The sequence below is a fragment of the Neofelis nebulosa genome, chromosome 16, assembly GCF_028018385.1.
Source record: "Neofelis nebulosa isolate mNeoNeb1 chromosome 16, mNeoNeb1.pri, whole genome shotgun sequence".
NCBI classification, from domain to species: domain Eukaryota; kingdom Metazoa; phylum Chordata; class Mammalia; order Carnivora; family Felidae; genus Neofelis; species Neofelis nebulosa.
The window spans coordinates 48,997,672-49,010,031 of NC_080797.1; the positions used below are offsets into that span (position 1 = coordinate 48,997,672).

At 38.0% G+C, this 12,360-nt stretch overlaps 1 protein-coding gene across 2 annotated transcripts in view; it reads left to right on the forward strand.

Moving 5' to 3' along the window:
- MED13 (mediator complex subunit 13) overlaps positions 1-12,360 on the forward strand; it is a 109,781-nt gene that overhangs the window by 36,275 nt on the left and 61,146 nt on the right. For both annotated transcript variants that reach the window (XR_009254651.1, XM_058702529.1), the window contains exons 6-8: positions 290-484; positions 1,045-1,207; positions 1,398-1,508. Coding sequence is in view for 1 of the 2 variants with exons in the window: in XM_058702529.1 (XP_058558512.1) it covers positions 290-484; positions 1,045-1,207; positions 1,398-1,508 (469 nt within the window). In the remaining variant the exon portion in view is untranslated. The remainder of the gene's footprint in view (positions 1-289; positions 485-1,044; positions 1,208-1,397; positions 1,509-12,360) is intronic.

The following is a 12,360-nucleotide window of genomic DNA, read 5'->3' on the forward strand; positions in this document are numbered from 1 at the left end:
TCATGGTTAGAAAATCCAAAAATGAAAAGAGAAAGCTGCTTTCTTCTAAGTTTCTTCTAGGTTACTGAAGGTAACCATTGAAGGTATTAAGAGCTTCTCCTGGTTTATTCCAGAAAAACTTTATGCCAAAAGGAGCATATGTTTATAAAAATATATTAAATATATTTTAATTTTATTTAAACATTATATAATCATATGTACTTTTCCATTACAGTACTTTTGAGTGAAACTAATCCCACTACAATCACAGTGGTAATTGATTTTCTTGCCTATTATTTTTGCCTTTCAGCTGGTGTCCGAATGATCTACCCAGCATGCTTTGTTCTAGTCCCTCAGTCAGACGTTCCCACTCCTAGCTCTGTGGGATCCTCTCATTGTTCAGCTTCTTGCTTGGGTGTCCACCAAGTGCCTGCTTCCACAAGAGATCCTGCTATGTCTTCAGTTACTCTTACACCACCTACATCTCCTGAGGAAGTCCAAACAGGTATTGTACTGATCTGTTTGATTAGCACTAGTTACATATCTGTTATTTTGAATACATCAACATTTAAAAAATTGTTTTGAAGTAATTTGAGACTTATTGAAGAGTTTGCATGTACAATACAAAGAACATTCAGATTCCCAAACTGTAAACATTTGTTCCATCACCCTTTTTGTATGTATACATTCATTATCATTGGTCTTTTTCTGAACCATTTGAGAATGAGCTACAGGCATGATGCCCCATTACGCCTAAGTACTCTGTATTTCCCAAATGTAGGAACACTGTCCTGTATAACTACCATTTAATCCTCAAAGTCAGGAAGTCAACACTGATATAACACTACCATCAAGTTTACATCCTCTGTTCAGATTTTTAGCTTTCTGTGTTTTAAATAAAGGAACATGCTTTTTTGCTTCAAAATATAAGTAGACCTACCAGATAACAGTGGAGTATGTTGTAACACAAATTAACAAGTAAAAAACAAAAAAAACCCCACAAATAATGTTACTTTAAATCTACTTTTATTCTCCTATAGCCTATTCTTTTTGGTTTGTTTTCAGTTGATCCTCAGTCAGCCCAGAAGTGGGTCAAATTTTCTTCAGTATCTGATGGCTTCAACTCTGATAGTACTAGCCACCATGGTGGGAAAATACCCAGAAAATTAGCAAATCATGTGGTGGATAGAGTTTGGCAAGAGTGCAATATGAACAGAGCACAGAACAAGTATGTGTTTTCATTTTCAAGTTTAAAAATTGCATGTTGGTAGTTACTTTATAAATAGAAGATGTTTAAAGTATAAACAGTCGTTTGTACGGCTTTAATTTAAAAACTTTAAAAATTCAATTTTAATGCTTAATTCACGGTTATGGGAAACTTCATGAATTCTAAAGAATTTTGTAATTTCAAATCTTAGGAGGAAATATTCAGCTTCATCAGGTGGTCTATCTGAAGAAGAGATACCTGATAAAATAGCATCCTGGGATTTTGTAGAAGCAACACAAAGAACAAATTGCAGCTGTTTGAGGTAGTACCCCCAACCCCCCAGTTGATCGATGCCTATATATTTGTGTGTTGTAGCTTCTTATGCTACTGAATACATCTCAGTTTTAGCTAGCTTACCTAAACATAGTGTGTTAGGATTGTTTTCAAAAGAAAATTTGAGGGGAAAAAAATTTAATAATTTGGAACTGATTATGCAAGTACATACAAATGTATGCCATAGTCCTTACCAGAGCTGAACTGTGAAGGCTTGGTTTTACAGCTAAATAAAAGAGAATTTTATACTGGATTATGGTATATATAGTATCTATAAGGTAAAAGCACAGAAGTCTCTTGAAAAGAGTTCATAGATGGCACTGGGCTGGAGAAATTTCTCCCATGGGTTCTCATAAAAAAGATGATATATGATACACTAGATGAAAGTTTCTGCGATCCTTTTTATAGTAAATATGGTTTTGGGTTTTGTGCAGAAATTTCTTATCCTTTTGGGCAAATTATATGTGAAAGAAATGCTGAAATAAGATCAGAAAAAACGATTCTCCAAGGGATTGAAGCTGTACTATAAAAGTACAAGCTTTCTAATAGACTGTATTGGTTAAAGATTGGTAGAAAAATGGATGAACTTGGAATTCTTTTGGCAGTTGTATTTATATATTGGAAACTTTGATGAGATTTGGTTATCAGAGGCTTTCAGATTATATTGCCTAAAGTTTATTAATTTATTCTAATATGAAAGATGCGTTTGCAGTCTTGTAAAAAATAATAATGATGATAATAATGACATTGGCATCCCTTACCAGAACTTGTGAGCTAATAGTTGGCCACTCTTTTGTCACAGATGTGAGCCAAAGGAATGGAATACTTGTATGTTAGGGCCAATGTTTTTCTTACATTAGCTCTGTGTGATTACTGTGACAGACTCTGAAGTGCTTTGGTATGTTTTTATGTAGATTAAATGTATTTACATAGATTCTTTGGGTTAGAGACTGTGTAATGTCTGACAACTTTGTTAAAAACTTGTTTCTATTGCTGATAGGTTGGAATAAAAATATGGACAGATTAGCTCTTGTTTAACAGTTTAAAATGGTTAAATACCACAGCCACTTGGGTGGTTTTAAGACCCAAACCTAGTCTTAAAATGTAGAGCTCCATCACATATTTGTCTGATACCAGAGATCAGCAAACTATGATCCATTGGTCACATTAGGTTCACTGCCTGTTTTCATATGGCCTGTGAGCTGAAAGTGACTTTTACATTTTAAATAGATGGAAAAAAAAAAAAATCAAAGAGTATTTTGTGCATGTGAAACTTCTATGAAATTCAGATTTTAATGTCCATAAAGATTTATTGGAACAGAGCCACACCTGTTCATTTACATGTCAGCTATGGCTGCTTTCACAGAATTGAGTAGTTGCAACATAGACTATATGGCCTCTGGAGCCTAAAATATTTGCCATCTGGTCCTTTATAGGAAAAGTTTGCCAATTTCTGGTCTAAGACCAGTAAAGTGCTTAAATGAAGTTAGGCTTTTCTTTCCATATATTGGCATTTTTATCAAGCAGCAATTCTTTTTTAGTTGCTAACCTAGACTTTTGTTTTATTCTTCTTGAAAGATGTGGGTTTTAGGTATATTTGTCTAAAATGGTTTTAGAATGGGATGCCTGCCTGGGTGGCTCAGTCAGTTAACCGTCTAACTCTTGATTTTGGCTCAGGTCTTAATCTCAGGGTCGTGGGATTGAGCCTTGTGTCAGGCTCTGCACTGACAGTGTGGAGTGTGCTTGGGATTCATTCTCTCTCTCTCTCTCTCTCTCTCTTTCAGCCCCTCCTCCACTCGCACATGCATACTCTCAAAATAAATACACATTTTTAAAAAAATGATTTTAGAAAAAGACACTCAAAATGCATATTGATTGGTAGTATAAATTTAATTCTTGGTCTCTGAGCTGAACTTTTATTTCTTAAAAACTTTGTCTCATATTTCCAGAAATTCTTCCCAGGCATAGAGGGAATTGATATAATGAAATTTTATATAATCCATACATATGACTTGTTTTGGTAAATTTGCCCCTCTAGGAAGTAACAGTGTTTCTAATCTTTTACCCCCACCCCTCACCCCCTATTGTATTCCGTACTTCTAATTCCCCTCCACTTCCCTCAAATCAGGTTCTCTTATTTAATTCTTCAATAAGACTTAAAGTAGATTTTGAGCCACCATATGTATTATCTGCTGCCACAGAATATAGGAAGTAGGGCACACATTGATAACTGACTGTGCTAGTCAGTCAGTTTGCTGTCAGATCTATCCCTGCCTTTTCCCTACTCTGTTCTGTATTGCAGGGTATTACATTTCCTAGGCTCCTTTGCTTTTTACATGTTTTTTTTTCCCCCCAGCTTTATTGAGCTATAAATGACAAATAACATTGTATAAGTTTAAAGTGATGATTTGACTAGGCCCAGTTGTTTTCTGAATTTGGCTAAGGTAGGCACTAACAAAAGATTGGTTCATGAAATGAGGAAAGAAGCTGGCAGATCTCCCCACCCTTCTTTTGAGTCAATTCCAGCAGCAGTTCTGCGACCCATTAATAGCCTCTTCTTCTGTGGTCCACTGAGCAGATCCCACTAATGTTGTAACAGCATCCCAGGCTTCTTTGATCTGGTGATAGATACTATCTTCATCTTACTGTCCTTGTAGTCCTAGAAGTCATAGAAACCCTCTAAACCCTCTAAATAGAGCAGAAGTTACCCATGACCACTCTTTTTTTTCAACGTTTTTTTTTTATTTATTTTTGGGACAGAGAGAGACAGAGCATGAACGGGGGAGGGGCAGAGAGAGAGGGAGACAGAATCGGAAACAGGCTCCAGGCTCCGAGCCATCAGCCCAGAGCCTGACACGGGGCTCGAACTCACGGACCGCGAGATCGTGACCTGGCTGAAGTCGGACGCTTAACCGACTGCGCCACCCAGGCGCCCCTACCCATGACCACTCTTAATCTCTCTACTACCTCTTCCTAGAATTGACTACTTGCCAATAAGGTATTATCTTTCCGTGTTTTTTCGGTAGTTTTATATGTGTATGTGTTTTTCCTCTCAACACACAAATATAATACTGATGTATTTGACAGCTTATTTTTTTCACTTAATGTGCCTTCAGTCTTTCCATTTCAGTTACTTGTGGATCTGCCATATTATTTTTAAAAATTTCTTGGGGCCCCTGGGTGGCTCAGTCGGTTGAGCATCCGACTTCGGCTCAGGTCATGATCTCACAGCTTGTGAATTGGAGCCCCGCATCGGGCTCTGTGCTGACAGCTCAGAGCCTGGAGCCTGCTTTGGATTCTGTGTCGCCCTCTCTCTCTCTGCCCCTAACCCACTTGCATTCTGTCTCTGCCTTTCTCAAAAATAAACATTAAAAAAAAAAAAAAAAAAATTTCTTCGTATTTTACTGAATGGAAGGTACCCCATGGTGTCTTTAATCATTTGGATTTGATGGACAAATAGGTTGTTTCAAAAAGTTTGTTTGTGTTTACCTTTATAAAAATAATACTTCTTTATCAATTATTAGATTTTTTTAAACACTTATTCTATGATAGGAGATGTCCTAGGCTCAGATACACTAGTCAGTAAGGCTCCTGCTATTACGAAGCCTATACATTAATGGGATAGATAATTACTTAAAAAAAAAAAAATTTTAATTTTTTAAAAAAATTTAGGAGTGATGCAGGGCTACGAAGGAAAAAAATGAGGTGGGTGGTGTGATACAGAGCTGGGGGGTGGGGGGGAGCTGTTTAAACCCTTCTGTGAATTCAGGAAGATTCTACCATTTTACTCCCACTTTTTACATATAGGAGTGCTGTTTTTTCTTGTGCTTTCACTGATCTGAGAAACTGTCCTCAAAATTATATTTTGCTCTTATAGTAAGCAAAAAGCACAAGATTGCTTCAGTTGGCATTTTTCAGTTATTAATGAGATTAAATATTACACATTTATTGAAATTAAGCTTTAGTCTGGTAGAATGTTCTTGAGAAAATAAGCATTTAGCAAGCTATATAAATAGAAAGTAATACAATAAATTCCAAATAAATTTCCTGAAAAACTAGGAGTTAATAAGAAAACAATCTAAAGGGATCATTCTTTAGATCATCTTGAATTTTGCTTTAAAAACACAACTTTTTTTTTTAGGACAGTTCCCCAAATTGGTTGAATTCTATTATGAAATTCAGTTGCTCTCTAAAACAGACTAGCTTTAAGGAAAGGGTCTATATAGAAGAAAGGGGCTGTGACTTAATGTTACCAAAATTTTAGAGAGTCACTACTATTAGTATATATCCCAAATTAATAGTTTCTTGTCCCAGATTAATAGTTTCTTACCCTTATAGAAGGGTAAATGAATTTATGGCTGTGTGCTTTTCGTATCTCTTATATACTTGGAATATAGTTCACCTCAGATTATTGGAGATACTATCTCTCCTTAATGCCTTGTGTAACTGGACTGATTCTTAAACTTTGGTCTCATCACTCATCTGTGCTCTCAAAAATTATTGAGGACACAAAGTGCTTTTATTTATGTGGATTATATCTAATATCTATTTTAGCAATATCAAAAAAAATTTTTTAATGTTTTTATTTTTGAAAAAGTGCAAGTGGGGGAGGGACAGAGAGAGAGAGGGAGACACAGAATCTGAAGCAGGCTCCAGGCTCTGATTTGTCAGCACAAAGCCTGATGCAAGGCTTGAATCCACGAACTCTGAGATCATGACCTGAGCTGAAGTCAGATGCTTAACCGACAGAGCCACTGAGGCGCCCCTGTTTTAGGGAAAAAGAAAAATTAAGAAAAAAATTTTTTTAATGTTTTGTTTATTTTTGAGACACAGACACAGAGCATGAGCAGGGGAGGGGCAGAGAGGGAGGGAGACACAGAATCCGAAGCAGGCTCTCGGCTCTGAGCTGTCAGCACAGAGCCCAATGTGGGGGCTTGAACTCACAAACTGTGATATCATGACCTGAAGTTGGACGCTTAACCAACTGAGCCACCCAGGTTCCCCACACCCCCCGCCATTTTAAAGCTCTATTAAATTTATTTATTTATTTTATTATTTAAAAAAAAATTTGTTTAATGTTTATTTATTATTGAGAGACAGAGCATGAGCATGGGAGGGGCAGAGACAGGAGGAGACACAGAATCTGAAGGAGGCTCCAGGCTCTGAGCTGTCAGCACAGAGCCCAACGTGGGGCTCGAACTCACAAACCCAGCGAGATCATGACCTGAGCCAAAGTCAGACATGCAACTGACTGAGCCACCCAGGTGCTCCAAGCTCTATTAAATTTATTGAAAAAATAACAGTAAGACCAGTACATATTAACATAAATAAAATACGTTTATAGAAATCAACTGTATTTTCCAAAACAAAAATTAGAAGAGTGGCACTGTTGTACAGTTTTGCAAATCTCTTCAATGTTGAATTTAATAGAAGATAATCTGGATTCTCCTCTGCCTCTGTAGTCAGTCTTTTGTGTATATTGTCTTAGTTGAAGTACGTGAAGAAAATCCAGCCTCATGTAGCTATGCAGTTGGAAAGGGGAAGGGTATTTTAGTAGCTTTTTCAGGTAATTGTGGATACTCTTCGATACTACACCAAAATTTGACAAATGGTAGTTTCTTAAAGGTTAGTTCTCACGTGTAATCTGAAGCCATATTAATTAAATCCTGTACTACATAATAACTAATGGATCTTTTACTTATGCATGATTTTGCAACATCATTTATCATTTGGAAAATACCAATTCATGGCATTATGCAGATCCTGAGTGTTGGCACATTTGTTTTACAGTGTAAAAAAAAAAAAAAAAAAATCACATTCATTAGTATCACCAGTGATCTCACCAGAAATATCTTTTCAGTATGGGAAGCTGTGAAGCTTACTATAGCAGATACAGTTTTCCAAATTCAAAATCTTGTTTAAAAGCTCACATTTTATTATTCTTCCTTAAAATGACAAACTCATTTTGTTCATTTTGAGACCTAAATAAGCAAGTCTGCCAAATAACCAAATCTAGTTAACTAAGGTTTATCAGTCAATAGTTATTAAAAAAAAAAAAAAAAAATTTTTTTTTTTTTTTTTTTACATTTATTCATTTTTGAGAGACAGAGAGAGGGCACAAGTGGGGGAGGGCCAGAGAGAGAGGGAGACACAGAATCTGAAGCAGGCCCCAGGCTCTGAGCTATCAGCACAGAGCACAGTTTGGGGCTCGAACTCACAAACTGTGAGATCATGACCCGAGCTGAAGTCGGATGCACAACCAACTGAGCCACCCGGGCACCACATTTTTTTTTTTTTAAGTTTATTTCTTTTGTGAGAGAGAGAGAGCCAGCGCATGAGCAGGGGAGGGGCAGAGAGAGAGAGAGGGAGACAGAGAATCCCAAGCTGGCTCCCCATTGTCAGCGCAGATCACAGAGCAGGGCTCAAACTAACGAACTGGGAGATCACAACCTGAGTCAAAATCAAGATTCAGACACTTAACCGACTGAGCCACCCAGGCACCCCTTAATGAAAGTAGTGTTCCTTGAAAAAAACGGCTAGTTGAACTTACAACTCACTTATATAAAGGCTTTTCCATAAATCAGCCGTTATTTTATAATATGTAGCAGAGGGGCACCTGAGTGGCTTTGTTGATTGAGCATCCAACTTTGGCTAAGGTTGTGATCTCACGGTTTGTGAGTTTGAACCCCGCATAGGGCTCTCTTGCTGTCAGTACAGAGCTGCTTTGGATCCTCTGTCCCTCCCCAGCTCATGATCGATCTCTCTCTCTCTCTCTCTCTCTCTCTCTCTCTCTCTCAAAAACAAAACTAAAAATAAACATAATATGTAGCAGAAATGCTTTATGTGTATTTTCTGTTTCTTTTGAGTTTTTTTTTTTTAAGTAAACTATATACCCAATGTGAAACTTGAACTCATGACCCTGAGAAGAGTTGCATGCTCTACCGACCCAGCCAGCCAGGCACCCCTCCTGTTTCTTTAGGTAGAATATGAAAAGCTGTGTATGCAGGGGTGCCTGGGTGGCTCAGTCAGTTGAGTGTCTGACTTCAGCCCAGGTCATGATCTCGCGGTTAATGAGTTCAAGCCTCGCGTCAGGCTCTGTGCTGACAGCTCAGAGCCTGGAGCCTGTTTCAGATTCTGTGACTCACTCTCTCTCTGCCCCTCCCCTGCTCACGCTCTGTCTCCCTGTCAAAAATAAACATTAAAAAAAAATAGCTGTGTATGCAGAGATTGAAACTTAATAAAAAATCATTTTTACTGTCTTTTGAAGGACATTCTTTAAAAAAAATTTTTTTTTTAATGTTTTTATTTTTTATTTTTGAGAGAGACAGTGTGAACGGGGAGGGGCAGAGATGGAGGAGGGATACACAGACTCCGAAGCAGGCTCCAGACTCTGAGCTGTCAGCACAGGCCCGATGTGGGGCTCAAACCCACGAACTGCGAGATCGTGACCTGAGCTGAAGTCAGAACGCTTAACCAACTGAGCCACCCAGACGCCCCTCTTGAAGGACATTCTTAAGTGAAATTGGCCTTAAAAACATGAGTGTATAGTGGTAAAGAATACACAGTACTACTACTAATAGTACCACTGCCTTGAATCATGATCTGTTGCCAAAAATTTTACTGTCTGTTGCTTTTGTAACATTGTTAAATATCAACATAATGAAAAAGGCAAATAATGTCTTATGCTATTATGATGGTTTGAACCCCATACAACCCTGAAAGAGTTCATGGACCATACTTTGAAGACTTTCATAGTAGACACTAAAATATTTGAATAATTAATAAATGAATAATAACTGTCACAATATACTTATCTATTCCTACCTTCTTATTCTGCTTCCCCCACACCCTATTTTGCTTTCCTTCCCCTTTCCTGCTTTTATTGTTGACTGTCTTCTTTTTTTCTTACAGCTGGCTGAGAAATTATTTTAATTCTTTTGTTAATTAATCAAACATTTATCTCATTTGCTTTCCATGAAGTTTAAAGCTAATCTTTGTATCCCTATATTCATTATGGAACAGAGAAGGACTTTGGGACAGTTCAGTCTTGTTCCAGTTATTTCCATTTTATTATTTTTGCATTTTAGTTCTATCTGATTCTGTGAAAAATTTCAGATGTGCAGAAAAGTAAGAAAGTTGGACAGTGCTCTCCTATCAGCCATCCATATTTACTTGCTACATTTGTTTCATCTAGACCTCTTCTTTTACTGAAAAACTTGAAAAAATCTTAACATTTTATTGAATTTGATTGATCTAAAATTACTATTTTGGGGTGCCTGGGTGGTTCAGTAGGTTGAGCAGTTGAGCATCTGACTCTTGGTGGTTTCACCTCAGGTCATGATCTCAACGTTCTGAGATCTAGCTCCGCTTTAGGCTCCAGGTTGAGCATGGAGCCTGTTTTAAGATTCTCTCTCTCTGCCCCTCCCCTACTTTCTCCCTCTCTTTTCTCTCTCTCACTCTCTAAATTATATATATATATGTATACATATATATATATATGTATACATATATATATATAAATTATATTTTTAGTTTTTAATGTTTGTTTTTGAGAGAGAACAAGAAAGAGAGAGCATGAGCAGGGGAGGGGCAGAGAAAGAGGGAGACACAGAATCTGAAGCAGGTTCCAGGCTCCGAGCTGTCAGCACAGAACCGGATGCGGGGCTCGAACTCACAAACTGTGAGATCATGCCTGAGCCGAAGTCAGATGCCCAACCGACTGAGCCACCCAGGCACCCCCAAAAATACACACACACACACACACACACACACACACACACGCATACATACACATATATATGCATGTATATATATATAATTTTTCTCTTTTTTCGACTGGAGCTATTTGACAATGGCCGGAATGCCATTCCTTATAAATTGATGTGGTCTTTGTCATTGAAAGTATTCAAAGAGAGGATGATCAGTGAAGGGATTATTCCTACACTGGAATAACCTACTGCATGTTTTTTAATGCTATTTGTAAAATTTTTTATGCTATTTAAAAAATTCAAATAATGCACATGAACTAAAAGCTGTGAGTTCCTTGCGCCTATATACTTACGATCTGCCTGTCTGCTTTGTTTTCATACAAGTGGAATCCTGCTATGTATGCTGTTCTGCAACTTGCTTTTTTCTTTTTTAATTTTCTATTTTTTAATTTACATCCAAGTTAGTTAGCCCAGTGCTTCATCCCCTATGTATAATACCCAGTGCTCATCCCACCAAGTGTCTTCCTTAATGCTCCTTATCCATCCCCCAACCCACAACTCCTCCACCAACCCTCAGTTCTCTGTATTTAAGAGTCTCTTGGGGCGCCTGGGTGGTGCAGTCGGTTAAGCGTCCGACTTCAGCCAGGTCACGATCTCGCGGTCCGTGAGTTCGAGCCCCGCGTCAGGCTCTGGGCTGATGGCTCAGAGCCTGGAGCCTGTTTCCGATTCTGTGTCTCCCTCTCTCTCTGCCCCTTCCCCGTTCATGCTCTGTCTCTCTCTGTCCCAAAAATAAATAAAAAACGTTGAAAAAAAATTAAAAAAAAAAAAAAAAAAAGAGTCTCTTATGTTTTGTCCCCCTCTTTGTTTTTATATTATTTTTGCTTCCCTTCCCTTCCCTTCTGTTCATCTGTTTTGTATCTTAAATTCCACATATGAGTAAAGTCCTATGATATTTCTTTCTCTGACTGAATAATTTCACTTAGCATAATTCCCTATAGTTCCATCCACATAATTGCAAATGGCAAGATCTCATTCTTTTTGGTTGCCAAGTAATACTCCATTGTATGTATGTATGTATGTTTGTGTGTGTGTGTGTGTGTGTGTGTGTGTGTGTGTGTGTGTGTGTATGTGTGTGTGTGTATCTCACATCTTTATCCATTCATCCATCAATTGACATTTGGGCTCTTTCCATACTTTGGCTATTGTCGATAGCGCTGCTATAAACATTGGGGTGTATGTCCCCCTTCAAGACAACACATCTGTATCCCTTGGATAAATACCTAATAGTGCAATTGCTGGATCATAGGGTAGTTCTATTTTTAGTTTGAGGAACCTCCATACTGTTTTCCAGAGTGGCTATACCAGTTTGCATTCCCACCAGCAGTGCTGAAGAGATCCTTTTTCTCTGCATCCTCTCCAACATCTGTTGTTGCCTGATTGTTAATTTTAGCCATTCTGACTGTTGTGAGTTGGTTTCTCATTGTGGTTTTAATTTGTTCCCTGATGATGAGTGATGTTGCACATCTTTACATGTGTCAGCCATCTGGATGTCTTTTTTGGAGAAGTGTCTATTCATGTCTTTTGCCCATTTCTTCACTGGATTATTTGTTTTTTGGGTGTTGAGTTTGATAAGTTCTTTATAGATATTGGAACTTTTTTTGATAAATAGTAATCATGGGTATTTTTCTACGTTAGCACATTTAGATCCATTCTTTTTTTTTTTTTTTTTAAGTTTTATTTTATTTTATTTACTTTGAGAGAGAGAGAGAATCCCAAGCAGGCTCTGCGTTCGAACCTACAAACCATGAGATTAGTACCTGAGCCAAAGTCAGTTGCTCAACTGACTGAGCCCCCCCCCCCGACGCCCCCCCCTTTTTTTTCTTAATTTTTTAAACGTTTATTTATATTTGAGAGAGTGCATGAGCAGGGGAGGGGCAGAGAGAGGGAGACACAGAATCTGAAGCAGGCTCCAGACTCTGAGCTGTCAACACAGAGCCCTGTGCCCGACGTGGGGCTTGAACTCCCAAGCCATGAGATCATGACTTGAGCCAAAGTCGGATGCTCAACCTACTGAGCCACCCAGGTGCCCCCCCTTGCTGAAGATTTTTAAAGCAAATCTTAAATATCATTTCA